Here is a 26,400-nt window from a genome sequence, read left to right on the forward strand (position 1 = left end):
TTAGTGTGCAAGGGGATGGTCAAAACAGGACAGGACAACTCTTAAGCTAAGACAATGTTTCTTTCCCAAGACTCAACCATCTCTTAGTCCATCTTTCTTATATGACCAACCTTGCCAACTAAGCCCTTGCATGACCTAATAGTTCTTGAAAAAAGTGGCAGGAGATGTATTCTGGGATGTCTGCTCTACCCCAGCAGCTTGGATAAAAATCCACAGAAGGCTTAGAGGTGTCACAGGAGCAGAGTCCCCTGACTATACAAGATGATCCTATTCAAGTCTGAAACTTCTGAGACAGTAGTTTAAAGTTTACCTCAATTTTCAACCTGATTTCTAAGAAATTATTTCTTCATAGACCATTTCCTTTTAATCTAGTATTAAAATCTCCTAGATCCATGATAATCTTTTTCCTTTCAGGGTTGAAGACAGGAGCAGCCTTGTTGCAAACATTCCCATTAGAGAGAAATGTAGGTTCCCTCAAGGTACTCAAGGAAAGTGTCTAAGAAACGGCTGGCAGATTATTTGTTGGGACTTCATGAATAAAACTCATGTTATTGGGTACAAATCACATGACCTAAGATATCTTCTTTGAATTGGGTATACTTAAGGATAGTATATAGGTAGGGGGGTGTGTGTGTTTATGTACACTTAAGGATAGTGAATAGGGTATACTATTTGTAAACAGACTGTAAAACCCATTAACAAACTTAGTATATACTAATATTGGTTGTACTAAGTTATTTGTGAAAATGGGAGCTAACAGTGCTAAATGAAAAAAGACCCAACACTAATTCATGGACTCCTGAATTAATTTACAATTGAAAAGCAAGGCTTTGCAACCAGGAGAAGGATGTTACATTTTAAGATCAGCTCTGTTTAACACTAATTTTCTGGTTCATGTTTTAGTGGGTTGTTGGGAGTTTGTTTAAATGTAAGCAAGAGTGGATTGGAAGCAAGGGCTTTGGGGGAGGTGGTAGTTAAGGGAAAGTCAGTTCCTGATAACAAGAACAAGGAAGTGTAAAGAATGTGGTTAAGCTCTCAAACCATTCAGGTTATTTTCTTAAGTCATACCTAACCCTCTTCCAGAGATCCACATACAAACACATACATAAAACACCCATAAGCCCTCCTTAAATAGAAAGCCTAGACTCAGAAAACATGTTTACAAGAAAACAACTTTAAATGGAGACTGAAACACAAATAATCTGACAGTTGCCCTCACTCAAGACCTACAAAATCGATGTATCTCTAAAAGTCCCCTAAAAGTCCCTTTCAACCTCAGAACTTCTTTCATTTATGAATGTCCCCAAATGGGCCAACTCAAAAATATGATTTCGTATTTAAAAATATGATTTCTCCCCCTCAAACCTAATTTTTCTTCCAAAAGCCTGGGCCTACCTCAATCACTTTATATGCCCTGGGACATTATAGACTTTCAATTACAATTTAACATAATTACCAAGCCTTTAACCTGTCACCCTCTTAAAAATGCTCTCATCTCTGAAGATTAACCTAAAGTAATGATACATTTTCTTCCTTTTTACTTCCAAACAATACTAGTTCCATATTAATCATACATAGGTGCTTCATAACCCACCCCTAAAAGAGCTCACTTCACAGAGGTGGTTATTGCCAGGCCAGGCCAACCCTAGCTCCTCTCTCATCACAGAATAGACATCTATGTTTAATATAATTACACCACTGGATTGGTCAACCAACCTGGGACAAACACTGGATCCCCAAACACATTCACAATGAGTGTTACTCTAAATAACTGTCTCTCTCACTTCAGTATCTTTGTTATTCCCATTTTCCCTCTACTCTTCCAAGGAGCTGATAAAAAGCATTTGTGGGAGAGAATCCCCAAAGGCTTCTTCTGTTGATGTACTCATAAGAAAAACAGGTCTTCTGTGCCTCTAAAAACCAGTCTGGAGCTCCATTACTGCTAGGACAACAGCTCCATAAGCTTTCCTTCTATTCCCTAAGGAGAATAAGTGGAGACACATACTACTTTCCCTGAAGTTACAAGACCCCCAAAATCATCCCAGAAGACCTCCAAGCACTGATTAATCATTGGCCAAGATATCAAAAAAATCACCTCTTTCCAAAATGTAGGGCATACTTCTCCAGACTGAGACCACCACTCTTTAGAATCTTGTCTATTGGAGTTTTGCCTCCCAGCACTTCTTGCAAACCCTTGTATCACCCCTTCTGACTTTCCACTGATTTTTCAGCTGTTTAATTTTAAAGTGTATATAATTTACCCATGATAAGTCAAGATCTTTAAAAACAGGAAACAAAGGCAGACAACAGAAAAATTTCAGTACATAAAGTTTTCAAAAGGATATCAAATTATAATATATTTCACTAATAGATGGAAGCTTGATACTTACAGTCGGTACATACTCAGAAGGAAATTTGTTTGTTGTGTAGGATATCAGGAGACATGTTTTACCAACGGCACCATCGCCCACAACAACGCACTTAATTGTCTGCATTGCTGAAACAGTTTTGTATCCACTTTAAATATTTCAAATTTGATGATGACCTACAAAAGGATTAAAGATATTTCTGTTAATTATTTGTACTTATACATGTGTTTTTTTCCTTCAATTAGCAACAGGCTCTCTCATTCAGAGCAATAACAGAACCAGCAACCCAACTACTAGGGCTAAAAGAACCTAAAAAGAGAAATAGTGACTTGCAAATAAGAGTCAATTTTCTAAGTTTCTGATCCTTGGCTGTTTTCTTTTTTCTTTTTTTAATTAATTAATTTATTTATTTATTTTTGGCTGTGTTGGGTCTTCGTTTCTGTGTGAGGGCTTTCTCCATTTGGGGCAAGTGAGGGCCACTCTTCATCGCGGTGTGCGGGCCTCTCACTATCACGGCTTCTCTTGTTGCGGAGCACAGGCTCCAGACTCACAGGCTCAGTAGTTGTGGCTCACGGGCCTAGATGCTCCGCGGCATGTGGGATCTTCCCAGACCAGGGCTCGAACCCGTGTCCCCTGCATTGGCAGGCAGATTCTCAACCACTGCGCCACCAGGGAAGCCCGGTTGTTTTCGACATAAGTGTTTTTTAAAAAATCAAAAGTAGCATAAAGAGCAGCATGTCTTTTTATAATGAAAGAGAAGAGGCTATTTGAAAATGAATCCCACGTAGTGTGTCAAGTTAATCTGTGCAACTTTTCCTTCAGTTGTACATGCCCACACATGTGTGTGTACAGGTATATGTGTACTAGACTGCAATACAAAGACCACTGCTTCAATGAATGGTCCATTTACCCAACCTTAGAGCTATAGTTACTCAGGCTATAACCAATAAGCAGCAGAGCACCACCATCTTCCGTCTGTAATAGATGAGCAACATGAGGGACGGGACAAAGATCAGGGTGATCCCTGGTCTCAGTAGCTCTTTTAGCGCCAAGTTGCCTAGTTACTAATTCAATATTCATGGCATGAAGAGGTCAAAACATAGATTTTTATAATGAAAAACTCAGATCACTCTAAAGCATTCTAACTTACAAACAGATACAATTACTTTAGCTTCTCTTACTGTAGTCCTCCATTCTAAGAAGCTATTGATTACAAATGTGCCAAGGATTTATTACATTTCAATTCTGAATGCTTGTTTTTACACTTAAACATTTCTAAAATCAGAACATATCTTTACCGAAGGTTCCTTACCCTTGTTACCAGCCATTTTCCCCCACATTTTGACATCTACGAAATTGGGATATATGACATCTTAGAGTCAATGAAAAATTATAACAGTTTTTCTGGAAGAATAAAGAAGAAACATCACACCCTCTATACCTATATTTTAAGATAAAATCCTTTTTCAATTATAATTCTGAGGGATTACAATTTCTTGTTAGCTAAAGCTGCCACCTTATTAAACATAAAAATGTCACAGAACCATCTAACTGTGGATTGGATGCCAGACCTATGATCGTACAGTAACCTTCACAACTCTTAATCATCACTTATAAGTCTGTTAACATCTCTGTATCAGGGCTTCCTTGGTGGAACAGTGGTTAAGAATCCGCCTGTCAATGCAGGGGACACAGGTTCAAGCCCTGGTCCGGGAAGATCCTACATGCAGCGGAGCAACTAAGGCCATGCGCCACAACTACGAAGCCTGCACTCTAGAGCCCACGAGCCACAACTACTGAGCCCATGTGCCACAACTACTGAAGCCCTGCACACCTAGAGCCTGTGCTCCACAACAAAAGAAGCCACCACAATGAGAAGCCTGCGCACCGCAACGAAGAGTAGCCCCCGCTCGCCACAACTAGAGAAAGCCCACATGCAGCAACAAAGACCCAATGCAGCCAAAAATTAATTAATTTCAAAAAAAAAAGAAAAAAAAATCTCTGTATATACAAGTGAGTAACCTACAGGAAAAATACATTCTCCTGTTCCTCATCAAAACCATCTTGACTACATTTTCCCTGTAATGCACTAGAGGAGTACTCATACTAGGTTAAGGATCTTAATCCCTAAACTAAATCAAATTACCTATCAAAATAATCACACTAAACCAAGCACTAAATTAGTTCTAGAGAATTATTCTAGAAGAATGTCTTTTACTTAATAATAAAAGAAGAGAAAAACAGGAATAGCTGTCTTCTCATGGTTCCTCAGTCCACCTCTGAAAAACAGGATAATATTCTACTAAAAAACAAGGTCTTCTGTAAAATTTCTTTCCAATTCAGAGTAAAGAAAAGAAAGGTAAGCAGAGAGAGTTCTGATCATCCTACAGAATATTTTCCAGGTGCCTAAAAATCAGTTTCAAGTTCAGTTCCTGTATCTTCTATTTCTCATGACCATTATTATGGGGCAATTTTTTTTTACAGAGTTTAATCATAAGCACTGGACAGAAAGTAAGGTTTGATCACTGTGGCAGACACTGCTAGCGGTCTTCCAATTCTTCCTCTCTTCTTTAGTAACAGAATTTTACTGAAGCATATGGCTCTTAGTAAAGACTACATTTCCTAAATTCTTTTGCAGCTAGATGTGACCAAGTTCTGGCAAATGGGAATGGAAGCGATGGATGCAATTTTCAAGACTAGCCTTAAAAACAAGGGGAATAGTTTCTCCTATCCCGGCCTTTAGGCTGGAATGCAGACATGATAATGGAAGCCGAAGCAGTCACACTGAACCAGAAGACAGAAATTACATGCTAAGGATGAGTAACACAATAGGAAGGGCCAGCCCTGTATTGCCTTCCAAGACTTTTACATGCGAAAGAAACTTCTCTTTCATTAAGCCCCTATTATTTTGGACTTCTCTGTTACAGCAGCAGAACTGAATCCTAATTACTATATTTCACGGATGCTAAGAAGACAACAATTTTTAAAATACATCCTAAATTTAGAGGTGTTAAATGTTAAAAGTCTTAGAATCAATAAAATTATAATAATATTTGGATTTATCAAGTAACTTTACAGTAAACTTGACCACTTTTGAGACTTTGTCTTAAAAACACCTAAAATAAATGCTATTATTAAATTTTAACTATGGTTAAAATCAATTGTCATCCCTAAATATGAAGATCCTTATCTTCAGTCTACCTATAGTATTCACTTTTAAGACTTGTAACCCATACTACCTAGCAAATACAAAATCATCAGGCCATTTATAAACTTGAAACTTCTAGTGAAGGAAGAGCTACCATTTCCTGAAAGTTTCATTAAAATCCTCTAGGAAATAAGGAAGAAGAAATTGAAAACAAAAAGTTTCCATAATTAAAGACATGAATATGACTGACACATGGTTAAGTCACAACTATCACAAGCTGTATTGAATGTCACAATATTGTTCTGTTTTATGTTTTGGTTTTTTGATCATGAGGCATGTGGGATCTTAGCTCCCTGACCAGGGATCGAACCTGCACCCCTTGCATTGGAAGGCAAAGTCTTAACCACTGGGCCGCCAAGGAAGTCCCAAAACCTCTCTGCATTCTTAAGAGCAAAATCACTACAACTAAATGCCAAACTTTCTGAGGAAGATCTTTAAGCTTTTCCAATGAAAGATAATGGGTGACTAGAACTCTTGTGAGAGAAATGTGGTCCGCAAACAGTTTGGCAAGATCACTAACATTACTACTTTGAGAACTTTCAGAAGTCTGGATCTTTTCTCAGCAGGAGAAACAGCCCCCAAGCCAATCAGGCCCTTCTTGCATGTCCTGCTTAGTAAAGCTGGGAAGAATTTCCGAACTACAGAAACTAAATACATAACAATAATAATTTTCCTAACTCTGAAGTCAGGAAAACCCTGGGTTTTAACCTCTGCTCAGCACTTACTAGTGACCTATGCAAGTTTCTTAATCTCTTTTTGCCTCAATTTTCTCATTTGTAAAACAAACTAATTATAATTTACACCAACACCTTGCAAAGTTATAAAGACTAAGTAATATAAAAGGACCTGGCTCCTAGCACATACTCAATATACATGAATTCCTCTACCAACTGTGCCAGTTAAGTCAATCCCACCATACCTATTTTCGTCCAGAGGATCAAAACTTGCACTGCACTTTCTTCTCTCTTTGGTGGACTATTACCTAATCAAAACTTCTCACACTTTGCACAAAGCAGGTGCACCAAAAACACAGGCTAAAATGAACTGAATATATTTGCTGCTATTTAGCTAATGACACAAAAAACAAGAAATCCACCCAAGTATTTCTTCTTCACTTGAAGACTCCCGTATTATTTTTTTCCTGTATTTCCTGCATTTCCCTGTATTTACAGAGCAGTCCCTAAAACCAAGCTACTTAACAGGTGTTAACAATATAATTTAGGTATTGGAATAGACCCTATCACTATCTTTAAACACCAAATTAAATGCTTTTTTAGTTTATTAATTATCACTGCCTACATGCAAACTACTGAAAATGTGACAGTTGTTAACCTAAAACAATAAAACAGCCAGTTATTTTACCTTCTCCCTATTGGAGATACAAAGGTACTTCTCAGGTCTACAACTAAAGTCTAGTGGTAGGGTGTGAGAGCTCCCCCTTCTGGTCACCTGACTCCATCTTAAATGAGGTTTCTGTTTATTAATGTTCACATTGTTACTGATAATATTTTTTATAATCTCTTTTTCCTGTTAGGCTTGAATTCAGCCTCTACATCAGCAATTCCAAAACTATCACTTCGGACAACCAGAGTCAGAATTACCTGAAATGAGTCTGTTAACAATTCAGATTCCTGGGCCCTCACCCCAAATCTAATAGATCAGAGCGCAACACTTCCTATGAAATTCTAATGCACAGTGAAGTTTGAGAACCACTGCCCTATATGATAACAAGACAAAAAATACCAGTAACAAAAGAATCTAAACTAAGATAAACACTACTGACATTTAGATCACCCAGAAGTGAGTTTCTTAAAAGTAGAATCCAAATTATCACTGTGAATTATCTGTATCAACCAGGCACTTTACATATTTAGTAATGAAAAACTCATGTTGTATACTGAGAGATCACGAACCAAGATGCTTCAGAGGTGCTTTAAAACTGGTTCAGGGCTTCCCTGGTGGCACAGTGGTTGAGAGTCCGCCTGCCGATGCAGGGGACACGGGTTCGTGCCCCGGTCCGGGAAGATCCCACATTCCGCGGAGCTGCTAGGCCCGTGAGCCATGGCCGCTGAGCCTGCGCGTCCAGAGCCTGTGCTCCGCAACAGGAGAGGCCACAACAGTCAGAGGTCCGCGCACCGCAAAAAAAAAAAAAAAAAAACTGGTTCAACCCAAGTGTTCTCAAATAATAGTGCCAGTGGCAATACTTATATAGCACTTACTATATGCCACATACTGTTCTAAACATATTACACATATTCATACATTTCGTCCTCTCAACTCTGAGATATGTACTATACTGTCCCCATTTCACAGGTAAGAAAAGTAGGGCTCAGCGAAGTTAAGCAAATAGACCAAGATTACTGAGCCCGTAAATGGCAGAACTGGAATTTAAACCCAAACAGTCTGTCAAGGCTCTGCTCCAAAATTCTATACTATACTACTTTCTCCTAAGAAGTGACATTAATCAAAACAAATATGATCACTACAAATGGAGAGGCAAGTATATACCTATGACAGTTGCCAGACTGGGAAGAGGAAGGCAGAGGAAGAAGCAAGAAACAAGGGTTAAGTTCATTTCCTATTTCTTCACCCTGCAGACAACCACTCAATCTTATTGGGGAGAAGGGAAGCGAGAAGAGAGAATTTTTAAGATAGAGTTCACTCTTCCCCTTTCTATCTATATACCCACAAATTTTCCATTTCTTATGCTTCCTCGCCTGACAGTTCAGCAATCTATCAGAAACTGGTTGTGGATCCCCAGTTAAGTAAGAGCACTGGTTCAGGAGTCAGACTGGCTCTACCACTCTAGCTATGTGACCTTAGGCAAGCTGTATAACTGCTCAGTTCTCCCTTATCTCAAAAATGAAAATAGTAATACTTTTCTCATAGGGTAAGTTGATTGAATAAGATAATATATGTAAGGAATTCAAAACAGTGCCTGGCCTCTGGTAAATGCTTAGTAAATGTTTGCACCTACTCTTAAATGAGTAAAGGTACTTTTATAGTACTCATTGTCTTTACTACAAATGTAGTCAAATTTAGAGCTATCACTACAAAGGTGGTCATTTCAGAGTCGAGTTCCAATTTAATTAGGATTATTCTGCAAAGCATCTGACATGTATTATTAATAATTTCATGTACTGAAAGGTCACCAGATGACCCACAGATGGGGAGGGAGAAGGGGGGCCAGGGGAGAGACTTTGTTCTTGCAATATATACAATGCCAGCTTCAACAACATGGAGGAAACTAAGCCAGACATATTTGTAATTCCTTATGTTAACTTCCTATTTAAACAACGTCAAATCACTATAACAGCAAAGAGGCTATGTAGTACCAATGTACCATTCTGCTATCCAGAGTGGCTAGAAAAGTTATTCTGCACCAATAACTAAGCACTATTTATTTTAATAATGAAGTTCATTTGTACCAGAACTTGGAATTGGTTGGTGTTGAGCAACTTAAGGCATAAAAAATGATTCTGCCAATCATAAGGAAGATAAATTGTGAAATAAGGTGGTTCTTCCACACTCCTTCCCAATACCTATCACTCCTCCTGACAGCCACACCAAAACCGTTATCTCCTACATTCTTAAATGCTTTGGAGGTCCAAATTACCCTTTGAGAATCTCAAAACCAAAGCCCCTTTAGTTTTCTGGGGTTCTTGAGCTCTGGATTTAAAGAGGCTATGGAACTCTTAGTATCATTATTATTATTGGCTGGATGCCAACTAAACTCCACCAAACAATGCAATCCCTGAGGAAAAGGATTTGTATGTGGGGAAGGGAAAACGCTCCCAACTACAGATGCCCTATCTTCCCATGCCCCACAGTTCATTCTAGGCACAAGGCACAAAGAGCATATGAAAAGATTTGGGGGTTAGGTATTTGCTAATAAGCTTGTTTTGCAAAAAATGTACATTCTCAATCAGACTATTATATCCCTTATAAAAAGATGTCAAATATTAACAGGAAACAGTGTGAATAAAAGCCGCATCCAATTTTTGGTATTCACTGTGGTGAAAATAAGTGTTTGGTCTTTGTCCAGGATTCCACAGAGCTCCTAAAACCCTTGCAATTCCCCTAAATGGTAGCAGTACCTTTTGTCATTCATAATGAGCCCCTTCCTAATAATGACTTAGGATGGGGCCTCTGGAGAGCCTTGGGATGGGACTGCTCACCAGAAAGACCAAGTGATGAGAGCATTAGAACTTTCAGCCCTACCTGCCAACCTCAGGAAGAGAGGACGGGGAGGGGAGCACTGGAGATTGAGCTGTGTGAAAACTGGCGAACAAGATTTAGAGAGCTTCCAAGTTAGTCAACACGTCGTGCTGGAGAGTGCCTGCCTGGGGAGGACACGTACTCCATACCCCAAATTTGCCATCAGCCATGCAGAAGGGTGGATAGCCTGGGTACCCCATCTGCAGCTGGTGCCTGAAGTGGAGGCAGTTTTGTGGGGCTGAGCCCTTAAGCTGTGGGGTCTACACTAACTCTGAGAGTTAGTGTTACAATGGAATTGACAGAAGTGATGTCGGAAAAAGACACTACATTCACACTAACACAAAATACACTCAAAGTAATGCTCTTTTCATTTGAAACACATTTCCCCCTGAAGTAATCCATTTTCATACTTAGGATACAGGAAAGAGATATGGAGAATCAAGAGAGTAACAACCCTGAATAACAAGCCTTCCTTACCTATCCAATGAAACAGCTGGTCTGGTTAAAGGATTAAACAGAATAAATAAAATCGGCATCACCTGTCTCTCCTACCAAATCCAGTCACTTTAGAGAATATGGTTTATATAACCTTTTGCTGTCATTACACCTCCACCGTAGTTACCTTTCTCCCCCAAAACAAGCAATACACTGTAAGAAGAATGTTTTTAAACCTTGAAATAAACATTTAGCTTCAAAAAAATTTATGAGAACCAAAATTTAAGAGTTCACCCAATATTACTTTAAAAAAACAAAATAAAGAATAAGATTTTTTTTTCCGAATTGGAATATCCCTTAATGAACTAACTAAATCCCATCATTTTGCAGATATTCTGGTCTAAATGCAAAGGACTTGCCCCTATGCCAGACAGTTAACACTCATGTATCCTGACATTCTTTCCCAACTCTTCAGAATTCAGGCAAATACAGAACAAGCCACATAAAGACAGTTCTTTTTGAACTTCATAATTTGTTTTCAGAGTCCTCAGTAAATAGGAAATAATCTTAGAAAACTTTGGCACTCATTCCGCCTGCCAGTGCACGGGACAAGGGTTTGCTCCCTGATCTGGGAAGATCCCACATGCCGCGGAGCAACAAAGCCCGTGCACCACAACTACTGAACCTGTGCTCTAGAGTCCTCGAGCCACAACTACTGAAGCCCGCATGCCACAACTACTGAAGCCCGCAAACCTAGAGCCCGTGCTCCCCAACAAGAGAAGCCACCGCAATGAGAAGCCCTCACACCGCAACAAAGAGTAGCCCCCGCTCACCACAACTAGAGAAAGCCCGCACGCAGCAATGAAGACCAAACGCAGCCATAAATAAATAAATAAATTTATTTAAAAAAAAAAAAGTCAAAGCAATTCAACTACTGCTCAAACGTATTTGCCCTAATAAAAATCCAAAAGAAGCTTAATATGATCAAGTAGTTTGCCTCCGTTTCGAATAATAAATGTATGCATTCCAATTGGAAAAATAAGTTAAAATTGGAATTCTATAAAATACCTTTCAATTATTAAAAAGTAGACAACCCTGTGTTGGAAGAGACCCCATAGGTCTCTTGTGGTCCTACCCATCTTGCTAGGTATGCTAAGAATGCAAGGCTCTGACCACTCTACCCAGGCCATGTCATAGGGTTGTGTTTGCAGCAAACAACCTTGAAGGATACAGTAATGTCTCCCTCTGGGACAAAGAGCAGGGTTGCCTTCTGCATGCTATTAAATAGTAGGTTCCCCAAGCTCGGTGTTCCTCAGCTATGACACAAACCCACTGCATCTCCCACATGGAAGTCTTAGGGATAAGGGGAAGCAGCACACAACACACTGATCTCCTGCTGCTGGCTGTGGCTTAATTAAATTCTTTGTCTCTGACCCTAGAGTCTCATGTCTTCTGCCAGCAGCCATAAAACAATATCAGGCTAACATATTAGCTTGTAAGGAGAGTAAAATAAAATCCCCAAACCTGTTTACTTAATTGACTGAGCTTTGTGAGACATAATGATTTTGTTGTGGATTTAAGTTGTATAAGTAAATAATAGAGCAGTTAGATGGTTTCTTAGAATTATTAGAGTAGAGGCTAGGTAAGAACACCAGGTCTCAAATATTTCATTCATTACCCAGAAGTTTTCTTTATAGAAAATCCTCCTGAAATAATTAACATTTTTTTGCGCCTTGTCCTCCTCACTCAAGCCAGCACATGTTCCCTAGGAGCTGATTGGCTGTTTCAATTGTTTATGTTCCATCTTCTAGGTGTCTCTTCTAACAGGAAGAAATTAGTGAAGGCCAGAATCCTATCATCAAGAAAGGTGGTAGGAACTTCCCTGGTGGCACAGTGGATCCTCCTGCCAGTGAAGGAAACACGGATTTGATCCCTGGTCCGGGAAGATCCCACATGCTGAGGAGCAACTAAGCCTGTGTGCCACAGCTACTGAGCCCATGTGCCACAACTACTGAAGCCTGAGCACCTAGAGCCCGTGCTCCGCAACAAGAGAAGCCACCACAGTGAGAAGCTCGCACACTACAACAAAGAGTAGCCCCCGCTCACCACAACTAGAGAAAGCCTGCGCACAGCAACAAAGACCCAACGCAGCCAAAAAAATTAATTTTTTAAAAAAGGTGGTAAAATAAAAATAAGAAATTAAGTATTCACTCGTTTTGCTTTAAATAAGGCTAATAAAATTTTTAACTTTTCAAAAACCAAACCTTATTTTGTTCTTTCCTATCCTTAAATAGCTGTAAGCTTATTTACCCCAAAAATTCCACTTACCTCTAGAATTAAGTCATTATAGAAAGTTAAAGGACAAAGTCTCCATAGTACATGTCCAAGAGCCCTGTTGTTGATTTTTTGTTGATTTTTTAACGTGAGACTGGCAAATATATGCAAAATTGGTAGATATTTCACCAAAATATAGTCAAAGAAATCAGGGAAGTAAACTTGGGCAGAATGTAAGTGATAACACTACTGCAGCCTTTGCTTTTTGGGAAAGATACTGGGTTTTTCTCCCCTCCCCTAAATGTACTTTCCAGATGTTTCATAAAACAAAAGTATCTTTGGGCAAAAACATCTCCAATTCTTCATGTATCTCTCTCCCACAAAATGGTTGCAAAATTCCTAATATCTCCAGCTGCCAATTAAATGCATTAACATATGCAAAGTGATGAAAGGCAAACATTAGGCACTCATTAAAGCAATTATTCAATTCTTCCATTTTCTGTCACTTGTGAAAGAAACTGATAAATACTGTGAAACCACAACCTACATGAAAGAGTAGAGAAGCGGGTGTCAAATTAAGGTTCTATGGGTCCTTGAGACCACAAAAATGAAGCGACTGTCAGGGAAAAGAGTGCTGACAGTAGCACTTATAAAATGAAAGATTATGATTCTACGTGGTAAAAGATGTTTTCAGCAGGGCTAGAAGTTCGCTGAGTCAGCTTCATTTCTGAAAATGACTTCATTCCGAAATGTCTGATCCAATAAGAACGTGAGTCCTTATTTTTACTACCATGCTGAGTTTTCCTTCTTCAAATTGGCAAAAACTAAGGGATGCTAGCCAAAGTAATCATTTTATATTGTCTTTGTGACCAAAAAAAATTGTAGTCCAATTAGTAAATATCTACATAAGCTATATAACTTTTGAATGTAATATTTCAAAACAATTTGGAAGAACTGAAGAGTATGCAATAATGTATAAGAGTACTAAGTATCTGATTAGAAGAGAATGGATATTACAATAAGATTTTCCCTCAAAATATTCAAGACTTGTAGATTTATTCATTCAGTCAACAAACCTTTATTAGGCACCTAATAAGTGGCAAGCATTGTCCTATACATAGCCATATCCCCCTCTGCCTGGAACAAAGCTCATGTCCTTTTGGGGCAACAATCCAAAGTGGCATATACAGACAATAACCAAATAAGCATCACCCCCCCCCCCATATTCTTCCTTAATAGTATTACTAATACTGACACCCTTATAGGCAATTTTCCCATTCTGGTCTCTTAATTAAGGGCAACATAATTCTGTTCTCTTAAGGGCAAGGAGATTTTAAAACACACTCAAACCTCCCCTCAGTTTCCCGCAAAAGACCGGATAACAAAAGATAGAGCATTTCACACATCCCAAATCTCAAGCCTCAATCTGCCACAGCTCTGAGGTCTTGACAACCTGGGGAATAGGACTGAAATTGCACAACTAAGTATGCGTCTTACTTGGCCCACCTAATCAACTGCCAACTGTCTGACACTATTTAAATTATCCAATATGGTTTGGTGCTTATCTCAATGTCTATGCCTTTATCCACATCATATCATCTCTCCAAACCTTGGATGTCTAGCCTTACAACTCATCCTATTTCTATCCTAACTTACCACCCCCAAATCCCACCTTAACTGAAACACCTTCCCTAACTATTCCAGCTATCAAAAACTGCCCAAATGGGGACTTCCCTGGTGGTCCAGGGGATAAGACTACACATTCCCAATGCAGGGGGCCCACGTTCGATCCCTGGTCAGGGAAATAGATCCCACATGCCGCAACTAAAAGCTCCCACGTGCCACAGCTAAGACCCAGTGCAGCCAAATAAATAATACTAAAAAAAAAAACTGCCCAACTTCTCTGAACTTCCATAGCAAGGCCCTTCTTAGATCTTAAATCTCATATTTCATACTCCTATGCCTAACACTCACCATGCTCTAGCCACACAAGTCTCATTATATTCCTCAAACATGCCGAGCCCTGTCCTGCCTGCAGGTCTTTATACATGCCAAATATGCCTTCCCCTGCTCCTAACGCTGTTGACTTCTCATCCTTCAGATCTCAGCTCAAATCATCATCTGCTCAGAAAATTCTTAAAGCACTCTTGTGGTCCTAAGTCTATCAAGGATGAAATCACGTGCCAGTCTGTATCAGAAATCCCACATACAAGCATACATTTGCAGGAAAAAAAAAAGTTACTATATTACCTAGACAACACACACACAGTAAAATGAGTGACAAACTGAGAACCTTTCTTTGAACAGGTTACCAGGTGAGATGCCAACTACAAAACTAACATGATCATTTAGAGTTTGTTATATCTAATGAGGCAGAGGTACCTACATTCAGATCATCATACAATCTAGTTTACAAACTACAAGCCATTTTTAAACCAGATTACCAAGATTCTGAATCAAAGCAGTCTACCAATTTTGATGTAAAATCTGTTAACGGGGTGAACTTCTACAGAAGCATTCAACTGTGTGCTTGAAGAAATAACTTGACAAAGAATAAGAGATGCTATAACATTTGCACTAAATTCTATGTCAATGCAGTACAGCTGGCATGACTGCAGGCTGCATAGCAGTGAGTAACAATATAGTTCTATTCACTAAAAGAGATCAAGAGAAACAAAAACAACAAAGATAAGAGTTGCAAAGACTGAAAAACAACCAATATGTGTTGGCAACAAATCTGCCTTTTAAAGCACACTTTGCAACCAAAGACAACACCATCAAAGCACAAACTTCTACCTTGACTATCAATTGTTTCTATGGAAATTATATACATACGCCGTATTTCGAGAAGCTAAGTTCCTATAATGATATTCCAGATGTATCATGGAATACATTTGTTTAATGTCTATTTTTAAAGACTTCATATAAAATTAAGCAAAACAGTACCTGTCACTGATCAAGAGTGACTACAGTAATTCCCTCTATCCATAATGCTCTTCCCCGGATGACTCATTCAGTCACATCCCCTACAGGTCTTTGCTCAAATGTCATTCTGCAGTTGAGAACTCCTCTGACTACCTTATTTTAAATTGCAACCCAAGTTCTACAAACCCAGAAGCACTGCACTGTACCCTGCCTCTCCTTCTTCATTTTTAGTCAAACACTTATCTCCAACTCACACATTAGTATGTCGATTTCATGGGGACAGAGATCTGTTTTGGTCTACTGTATTCACTGCTATATCCCCAATACCTAGAACAGTGACTTTGCACACAAAGGGTTGCTGAATTCCCAAATTAATAAAATAGTATGGGTTAGAGATGCAGCAAGTCAAAAACACTTGTTCTTTGGACTCAGAATATACCCGTTAGTGGGTCCTCTAATCTCCTAAACCCTCTATTACTATCTGGATCAAAACAAAACAAAACAAAACAAAATTTAATACCCTCTGAGAGAGAAGGATTCTATTCCTAAAGCTTAAGTCACTTCCACAGTCTGAATTAGCTAAAGTAGTTAACAGCAAGTGTTTAATAGCCACCCAGCATCATTTTTGGGAATAAACACCCTGTATCATCTCTAGCAACTCTATTCTCTATTCTGTTCTAGTAATGCACAATTCTACAGACTCTTTTTTTTTTTTTTGGCCTCATGGCATGCAGGATCTTACTTCCCTGACCAGGGATTGAACCCTCACCCCTTGCAGTGGAAGCACAGAGTCTTAATCACTTGGCCACAAGGGAAGTCCCTCTACCAATTTTTAAACTAGCAAAAAAACGATACTTTCCTAGAAGCAGCAGGATCCCCACAAAGTATGTGTATCACATTGTGTTTGCAACTATATCAGAGTGACACAGTTAATGTAACCAATCTTACATTGTCATTTTATAATTAAAACATGCTTCTAATTTTGGAACAATTCACTCAGATTTAAATCAATTAAAATAGTGTATAATAGCACAGGGAGATCAGCCCGGTGCTTTGTGACTGCCTGGAGGGGTGGGATAGGGAGGGTGGGAGGGAGGGAGACGCAGAGGGAAGAGATATGGGAATATATGTATAACTGATTCACTTTGTTATAAAGCAGAAACTAACACACCATTGTAAAGCAATTATACCCCAATAAAGATGTTAAAAAAAACAGTGTATAATGAACTTAAGGAATCACATAATTGCCAAAAAGTTATCTCCAGAATCTGCATCTTCAAAAAATCTTTGCCATTGATTAGTTCTATTTTAAAAGCTGCTTCTATGTCTTAGGTTTCTTTTTTTAGAGTGTGTGTTTTAATATTTGTAAAGAATCATCTCATCTTCATATTTAAAAAAAGAGAGGCAGAGTGCGAGACAGATTTTTTTATAAGAGCAGAAATTATACCAATTTCTCCAACTGAAAGTAGCAGAGGTAAAGAACGTGCCAACAGAAAACAAACTTTCGTATTTTCAACATATGTGTCACATCCAAGACATGAATTAATCTTGCTCCTGAAGAAAAATTACTAAATTACCAAAAAACAATAATTTTTTAAAAAGAACTAAGACAGCCCAACCTAAGTCCTTAACCCCAATCATGATACACAAAATGATGTCTTTTCCCCATACCCCCACCTCTCTCAGATAACTATCCAATAATAAGTAAAATGAATTTTCTGTTCCTGGCTCTGATTTAACTAGAACCAAGGACAAGTTTTAAGGCAAATACATCTTCATTTCCATGTAACACATGCAACCAGGAAAAAAAAATTAATGTAAAAGATGGGATCTGGGGTGAGTTTTTATTCTTGTGAGGGAGAACTGGATTGGGCAGTATGTATGACAAGAAAAGGAAATATGTCAAATTATAAAATACAAAAAACTTACAGATTACTACCACAAACTCCTAAAAAACTTCTCGTGTACATTAACAATTATTTTTTTTTAACATAGAAATTCTTTGGATCGCAAATAAAACAGTTAAAAATTATATGACTTTCAGAGCTTTAAAAAAATGGCTTTGAAATTACTGCAAGCTTTTCAGAATACTGGAAAACAATAAATACCTAAACTAGGATCACTGATCCAAGAACAAAGGAAACTGGAGACAGTGACTCCATTTCAGAAATTTCCTTTGCAGCCACTGGACAATCACTTCCCCAGTCCCTAATAATGGTCTGCTTTTCCCTTCCAATACCTTCCCCATTTTTAAGTTGAAATGGAGTTACTCCCCCACAGACACCCCAAAGATGGGTTTTATATGTAAAATGCTAAATTCCATCCCAAGGAACTATATATTAGCAATTTCTTTACAATAGCTCTTGAGTGGGGTTTAGGCCACAGGAAGAATAGATAATCTATGGCCTCTGCTGAAGTCTTTACCTTTCACGTGCCTCAGTAACTTGAGAAAAATTATCCCATTTTTCTACCCATAGCAAAGCCACACCAACAGCCCCTGAACCTAACAGAGATTAACAAGCCACGAGACACCAGCATCTCCCAGTTCACTTTCTCAAAGCTTTACAGGGTGTTCCATGGGTGGGGGAGGCAGGGCCGTCATCAAACAAGTTTAAGAAACACTGAATTAGGACTTCCCTGGCAGTCCAGTGGGTTAAGACTCCGCACTCCCAATGCAGGGGGTGCAGATTCCATCCCTGGTCACGGAAGATCTCATACGCCGCATGGTGCAGCCAAAACAAAAAACAAAAAAAACACTGAATTAAACAGATTCTCTGACGATCTAACTTCTATGAACCTTTAATAAACTTACACACATCATGAATTTCCAAGATGGGGATATAATATGTAGGGTTTCCAATTTATTTGATACCTACCCCCATGGAAATCTCTTCCAGGTATTCTGAAACACACCAGAGAAACAATACCGGCATTACTCTTAAAATTTAAATTATCCCTTATCCCCATCTCCACTGATTATTATAAACTCTTAGGATGAACTAACATTCCCTTTGGCCTTATGAACAAATAAATTATATGACCTAAAATAATTCAAACATTTTCATAGCTTATATTTTGTAGTATGTATACTATATGTACACTTTCTGAAACAAATGAGGGTATTAGATATTGATTTAAACCCCAGCACTCTAATATTCACAGGAACTATCCATTTGTTCCTAATTATCTGATAAATGAAAATTTGCATTTTAAAATCTAAGTTTATTTTTAAATCTTACTGTTAATCTTAAACTTCACAATAAAAATATAGTTCTCTGGCAAAGTAACAAGTGATATAGACGGTTTAATTCCACTTCAGAAGATTCTAAAATTGAGCTCCTCTCAAATACCATTCAGCTGGTGAAACAAATACTAGTAACTATAGTGAAGTTGTATTAGGAATGAAAATCCTTGAAACCACACATAACAATGATTCTTTGTTAAGAAACTTTATTCTTTCACTTCCTACTCCTCTTCATCTGCTTTTAAACAGATTTAAAAGCAAACCAAAAAAAAAAAATTACAAATATCCTTAAATTGCCTACCAACAAAGCAAATGGATTGTAGCTGAAACCTTGCTTATGATTTCTTCTACAAAATTTATCATCTCATCCTCTTTAACACTAATTAACATGGTATTCTTTCACTCCACCTCCATTTCTCCCTCTGGTTTCATTTGATCTGTTATTCTCAATCTCTTCTGTTTACACAAGGAGTAACAAAAAGTGATCACCTTTTTAGCTGAAAACAATGGCTGTGGCTTAATATCCAACAGTAGACAGCTTCATATTGCCATTTGGGACACAGAGAATGGACACAGGTGTTCTCTGAGACATTGATCCCCCAGCTCTCCTGGGGCTGCAGCACCTCTAGCAAGCCAAGAATAGTCTTATCCATTTACTCCAGTGTAGCATACAATATTTTTCCGTCTGCCTTGATTTGGAAAGGGTTAGGAAACATTGCTCTAGAGCATACACTGCTACATCAAATAGTGTAAGAAAAAAGAAAAATTAAAGAAAAATTCAATCAAGTCCTTTAAAAGTAGCAATAATTTTTTCAGGATGGTAGCTATATTAAGACTAGATTTTAGTTATTAGCATTTTCCCTTGGGACTTCCCTGGTAGTACAGTGGTTAAGAATCCGCCTGCCAGTGCAGGTGACATGGGTTCGAGTCCTGGTCCAGGAAGACCCCACATGCCACGGAGCAACTAAGCCCGTGCGCCACAACTACTGAGCCTGCCTTCTAGAGCCCACAAGCCACAACGACTGAGCCCTTGTGCTGCAACTACTGAAGCCCACGGGCCTAGAGCCCATGCTCCACAACAAGAGAAGCAACCACAGTGAGAAGCCGGTGCACCGCAATGAAGAGTAGCCCCCTCTTGCTGCAACTAGAGAAAGGCCACGCACAGCAACGAAGACCCAACACAGCCAAAAATAAATAAATAAATAATTTTTTTAAACATTTTCCCTTGAGATTGGAGATATGGTTTATTTTAGTAAAAAAAAAAGCTGAAAACATTTTTTACATTTGATCAGCTAAATGCCAACTTTGAATTTCACCTGTTTTCATAACCAACAATCATGTGAACGATCCTAATCATATGCTCTTCGTAACAATTAGTTTTCCATAAAAAGTCACTGCGTTCAAACATGTAACTGAACTCAAGTTCAAGCAATTCTAAAACTAGAATTTAGGATTATTTAGTTATTATTAAGTGGGTAATGACTCTTTAGTAACTAAACAACACATTAGTTCCTGATAATGAACACAGACATGAGGCGATTCTACACAACAGGCAAGAAACTATAATTCATTCCTCTAAAAGCCAAATAGGTTTCACATTCACTTCCTGATTACAATCCTTGCAATAAATTCTGATACGCTGCCTGAAAGAGACCAGGTTATACTTAAGTGGGGGAAAAACAAAAATAAAGCACTCAACGCTTTTTGTGAAATCCAGCAGTCTTAAAGAGGGTGCTTCAAACATCAATGTGCATAAAAATCACTTGGGGATTTTGTTAAAATTCAGATTCTGATTCAGTAGGACTGGGATGGAGCCTGGTATTTCTAAGGAGCTCCAAGTTGATGCTTACGCTCCTGGTCCACAGACGACATACTGCATACTTGACACCGCTACTTCCATGACACTGGTTAAGATAATGGATAAAAATTTAGAGCAGGGGCTTCCCTGGTGGCGCAGTGGTTGAGAGTCCGCCTGCCGATGCAGGGGACAAGGGTTTGTGCCCCGGAAGATCCCACATGCCGCGGATCGGCTGGGCCCGTGAGCCATGGCCGCTGAGCCTGCGCGTCTGGAGCCTGTGCTCTGCAACTGGAGAGGCCATAACAATGAGAGGCCCGCGTACCGCAAAAAAAAAAATAAAAAAATTTAGAGCAGACACCAATCCTCACCTCATTTAATTTTTATGGTTTCATGAGATTAATCTGCGGGGGGATGGTTATTAAACTGTTGATGTTTGAGAGAAACGCAGATAACTTCTGAAAGGTGGGGGCATTGAGAGGCTGTAATAATAACAAGGGCAAACACCTACAGAGCACTTACTATGTGCCAGTGAAATGTCTTAAGTACTTCACTTAGGTTAACTGATTCTCCTAACACTGTGTGGTAGAAACTATTGCCAGCCCTATTCTACAGAAGGTAAACTGAGTGACAAAGACTTTACTCAGATTGCATGTAACTAATAAATGCCAGAGCCAGGATTTAAATCCAAGCAGTCTAGTTCCAGAGTGTACACTTTTAATCCCTATTCTAACAGTGTCTCTCCCAAGAACATACAACAACAGAATTAAAACAGCAAATCCAAATGGCTTACTCTTAGAGAAAATGATGCAAGTGTTAAAAAGTGTAAAGTGTTAAAGAACAGAGTGAGCAACAGAGGTTCTCTTCAGGTGACTGACCACTGAGGCTTGGTGAACACCATGACTTAACAATATGTAGTATTTTGCTATATTAGAAATTGTTCTAGACTTCAGCATAATAGCTAAATAGTTGAAAAACACTTTTTTTTAATTTTTTTTTAATGGGAGACCACTTCAGTGGCAAAAATGGGGTTTCACTTCATGGAATAAGCAGTTTGAGACCAATGTCCCAGGGGCGACTAGTAACGAAGAGTTCTGACACCCAGGACTTATAATAGCAGCAGTGGCAGACATACCTGAAATGACAAGTAATGAAAATTGCTTTAGCAAAAATATGTTGGACTGAAGGGATGAGTAACTAAAAGTAGAAACGTAAGGGACAAAGCATAACATGACCAGGAATTTGATACTGTTGAGTTGAGGGGAAGAAATGGAAAAATTAAACTGCTATTTCAAACAAAGAAATACAGGAAGGAAACAAACATTAAAGTCTGAATAATTTTTAGGAGAATAAGAACTGGTCATCAGAAAAGATTTTCTAAGCAATGGTTAACTGTTCAGACAGTACAGCTGCAGAAGATATAGGACTAAACAGATGGATATGGTCAAACAAAAGTAGATGAGTAATCATCACTTCAATGAGCCCAAATATGAATATGGCTGACCAAGCACAAAAGAGGTCCCAGGAAACACAGTACACAGGCCTACAGAATATGCAGAAAGTGAAAATATTAACCTTCAGACATCACATTCATTCATTTGACAAACATTTCTTGAGACACATCATAAGTCTGGCACTATTCTAGGTGCCAGGGATACAGGGGTGACCATACCAGGTCAAAAGCCCTGCCTTCATAGACCTACATTCTAGTGGGAGAAACTAATAGACTTGGAAGAGAATACTGAATATTGAAAGCCTAGAATGAAGCCCTTTAATATAGGAGAATATACAGATCTATTTATGGGACATAAGTTAACAAAATATTAACCCCTCCTTCCCCAGCAGAGGAAGCTCTGTAGCCCGAAGTGTTCCTCATTAAGCATTCTTTGTCCTCTCAAAAAAGACCCTAAAATGATACATGCATTTAAAATATATCTACAAATAAAGTACAATATGACTTTTACTTCCAAGAATGGCTATAAGTACTACTCCCAGACAGGCAACACAATAAATTGTACTTCAAAGTTTTCCAAATGCAACACTTCTTGGATCAAAACATTTTATTAGTGTAACCATTTTTAAAATAACTGGAAATGCTTCTATAATATACCACAAAATTATAAGTGGAAAAAGTATCCAAATAAAAGAAAACAAATCTTGAAGTTACAAAAAAGTCAAGATTTGGGCTTGGTGGACTTTTAAAGAATCTCACCAATATTTGATTTTAGCCTCTGACTACCCTAGGCTGTAACACCTGCCTCAGACTGCCAAAAAATTAAGTTCAACTGAGTACAGGTGTCAGTTATTACGTGCAAAAATTTTAAGAGGCTGTGACACCTTCTGGGTCTTGTCTACCAACACCTACACACTACAGAAAGCTGATTTAAACCTACCACTTCTTTTAAGTGTTTCTTAACGAGCAATCTGTTCTCTCTATACAAATAAGGAGAAACAATAAGAAAATATTTGTTTCAACATGAACTTTCCTTATAACAATGCATTACACAGTTGGATCTCTTTGGCTTTACAATGCTAACATTTTTCTGTGCTACAGTACCCTGGATGTACCTAACATTCTGGAGAACAAATACTGTGATCCCCAAAGTCTGAAAATGTTACTCAAGTTTTTTTGGTTAAAAAAACCAAAACCCGTTTTTAATTACAAAATTAAAGTGACTAGCAAGCAAAGATTAGGTGTAAAATGAACTGATTCTCTTTTCACCATACCCTTGCCACAATACTGCACGAGTGTAGACTTCGGTACATACTCTGAATCAGTAAGTCATATGGGAGAAGTGAAACAATCTGGACCAAAGAAATGCTTCCACAAATAAATTAACTTCATTCCAGTACTCAAAGGGATCTTTAAAGTTACTGCCTACGCAAGTGTTGTCTTACGCTTTATTTCCTGGCACAAGCTCATCTTGAGATTTTAAACCTTCCTGGCTTTTAGATGCATATGAGATGGCCAGGCTTTCAAAAGATTATCTCTGAATACGATGAGTTGGGAAACAGGCAGGATCTGATACTGGGTGACCCAACCGAGCCAACAAAATGCTGTCTTAATTTAGTGAGTCCCTGACTTGTAGGAGTTAAAAACTCTCACCCCTTATATTGCGATGACGTAATCTTCCCCACTGCATTTCTCTTGGACTTAAAGGGGAGGACAAAAAAAAAAAAAAAAAAACGAACAAAGAAAATTTCCCCCTAAAGAGAGGAATTAGGCAAACGGCAGAACGACAGTTTCGGGAGGTGGTTAGGTAACTCCCTGAAAGGGAAGCTTCAGCTGAATAGGCAGGGCGAGTTGGAGAAGGAAATGTAAATGGTATTAGGAACTCGACCTAAGGCAGGAATAAAGGAGACCGGAGAAGCGGTGACCAGGCCCACCCCGCGGGACAAGGCGTCGGGCTGCGGGACCGCTGAGGGAGGCGCACGGCAAGCAAAGCCCCGGGCCGTCAGCGAGCCGCGCGCCGCCCGGCCGCCACTTCCCCGCCGCGCTCGCAGTCCGCTCCCCTCCCCCCGCTCGCCGCAAAATGTCCGCGGCGGCGCCCGGCGAAGCAGGAAGTCGAAGCCGGGGCGCGGGGGGCAGACCCGGCCAGGGAGTCCGGGTCACCGCCACACCGCGCACCCCAGGCGCCCGCCAGCCGCTCCGCGGTCCAAGGCGCCCCGGACCGCCGCCCGCCCTAGGGGTCCGCGGCGCCGGGGGGAGGGGAGCAGGGAGGTCGGGATGGGTGTGACCCTTTCCTTCCGCCGCTGCCAGGTGACAGCCCGGCCCCGGCCGCGCCCTCGGCCCTGCCCCGGCGTCCCGGCCGCACACCTCTTGCCTGACCTGTGCCCCCCCAGCCTTGCCCTCCGCGACCCCCTCCGCTCCGTCCCCCGACAGAACCCGGACCCGCGCGAGCCCGGATGGCGCCGCGCGAGCCCAGCACCCCACCCCCACCGCGCGCGCCCCACGATCCCAGGCTTCCAGGGATCCCAGAGATGGGGTGTCCCCCCCCGGACGGGGAAAGGCCGGGGGCAGCGCGGCGGGGACCGGACTGTGGGGAGGCCGCTCCCGCGGGGAGCCTCGGGCCCCGCACTCACCTCAGCTCCTCCGCCGGGGCGTTGGCAGCAGTGCGCGGGGTCTCCTCAGCTGCCGGACAGGGGCACGCGCCTGACGTCAGCACGCAGGACACGCACGGTTGGGTGCCCGCGGAAAAGGGAGGGACCGGGAGGCGAAAAGAGGCAGAGCGGTTCCGGGCGGGGCCTGAACTCATCCCCTGCCCGGGTTCTGGCCACCTAACGCGCACGCGCCAGCCAGCGCTGCTTGCTAGTTGGTGGCTGGTGTCGGTAACTCTCCACTGGTTCCGCGGAATTCGTAATAATGCTATAAACGGTCGTTTGCGAAGCGCTTCCACTAACATGTCTTTTGATACTTGCAACCTTACAAAGTTTTATCATCCCGATTTTGCAGAGAAGACAGTGGCTACTCAAACAGGGGCAGTGACTTGCCCGAGATCACACTACAAGTGGACGGCCTCCTGACTCCCCAGGCCTGTATTCACTCCGCCTTGGCGTGAGAGCTGAGGGCTCGCTTCTCATCTCTGCCAACAACCCACTATCCCTCGCTCCAACCACATAGGTCGTCTTTTGGTTTAGAGACTTCCTCCCCACCGAAAGGCCTTGCACTCACCGGTTCTCCTGGCTTCCTCCTCTTCAGCCCTTCCTTTGGCTTTCAGCCTTCAAATGTCACTGCCTTCCTGATCATCCTATACACACAGCACCTGTTTATCATGTGTCTTTCCGGCTAGTGTGCAAACTTCGGGAGAATAGGAAACTTCTCTGTCTTTTCTCAGATGTTTCCCAGTGTTAGAGGGAAATAGCTTATCTTAATAATAGTTCGTTTATTGATAACTACCACAGTTATTTGGCCAAGAAAAACACCTATTTCCAATATACTTAATAGTCATATTTTCTTTTGGACTTTTTAATTACACAAGAAGAATAACTACATTTTTTGAGTATTTACTACAGGTATGGTGCTAACAGGTTTGCACGTAATAGTAGGTAATGTAAAATTCATAACCACCCTATAAGTTAAGAACTATTACCCCCACTTATTGATGCATGAAGGTGTTAAGGACTTACCCAACGTCACCGAGCCAGGCAGTAGCAGAGCTGGGACTTGAACCCAAGAGGCTGGCTCTAGTTCACCTACATACTACCTAGCAGGTTTATTGCAAAGAAATCAGAAGATAAGCTTCAACTGTAGTCCTACCCCTAGTGATGCCAACTATTAATATTTTGGTGTACACCTTTCCAGATATTCATAGATATAGATACATGTATGCACATTTGTTGCACAAAGATTGTACTCTGCATTTCTCTCTCAAAACTACATTGTGAGCATCTTTCCATGTCAAATAAAGCATCATTTTTAAAGGCTGCATTCTACTATATGGGCATTACAATGTTTATTCAATCAATCTCCTACTGTTGGAATTTAGGTTATCTTTGGCTACTGTAATTTTTTTTTTTTTTTTTTTTTTTTTTTTTGTGGTACGTAGGCCTCTCACTGTTGTGGCCGCTCCTGTTGCGGAGCACAGGCTCTGGACGCGCAGGCCCAGCGGCCGTGGCCCACGGGCCCAGCCGCTCCGCGGCATGTGGGATCTTCCCGGACCGGGGCACGAACCCGTGTCCCCTGCATCGGCAGGCGGACTCTCAACCACTGCGCCACCAGGGAAGCCCTCTACTGTAAATTTTTGACTCTTGTAAAAATGCATGAGCTTAATTTCTTAAACTTGAGGGAAAACTGGTTGATTTCTCCCCCTGCAAGACCAGTTGGCAGTGACCTTTCCTCCATCCCATCTCACAATTCCATCAGTGTCCCCAGACAGTGTCTGCCCTTTCCCTCAGCAGCAATATCTCATGAGGTGTCACCCAACCCACTTGG

General features: G+C 40.3%; 1 protein-coding gene across 2 annotated transcripts in view; it reads right to left on the reverse strand.

The window, feature by feature from the left end:
* The window catches only part of CDC42 (cell division cycle 42), a 41,428-nt gene extending 16,768 nt beyond the window's left edge, over window positions 1-24,660 (reverse strand). Inside the window, exons 1-2 of one of the 2 annotated variants that reach the window (XM_027109826.1) lie at window positions 24,552-24,660; window positions 2,391-2,545 (exon numbers count right to left, since the gene is read on the reverse strand). In XM_027109826.1, coding sequence (XP_026965627.1) covers window positions 2,391-2,495 — 105 coding nt within the window. In that variant the 5' untranslated portion in view covers window positions 2,496-2,545; window positions 24,552-24,660. Of the gene's footprint in view, window positions 1-2,390; window positions 2,546-23,574; window positions 23,815-24,551 lie in introns of those variants that run through there. The other variant, XM_027109825.1, reaches the window with a different exon arrangement.
* Window positions 24,661-26,400: the final 1,740 nt, after the last annotated feature.

The sequence above is a fragment of the Aethalodelphis obliquidens genome, unplaced genomic scaffold (assembly GCF_003676395.1).
Source record: "Aethalodelphis obliquidens isolate GAN/ISIS:26980383/991018 unplaced genomic scaffold, ASM367639v1 scaffold9, whole genome shotgun sequence".
Taxonomy (NCBI): Eukaryota; Metazoa; Chordata; class Mammalia; order Artiodactyla; family Delphinidae; genus Aethalodelphis; species Aethalodelphis obliquidens.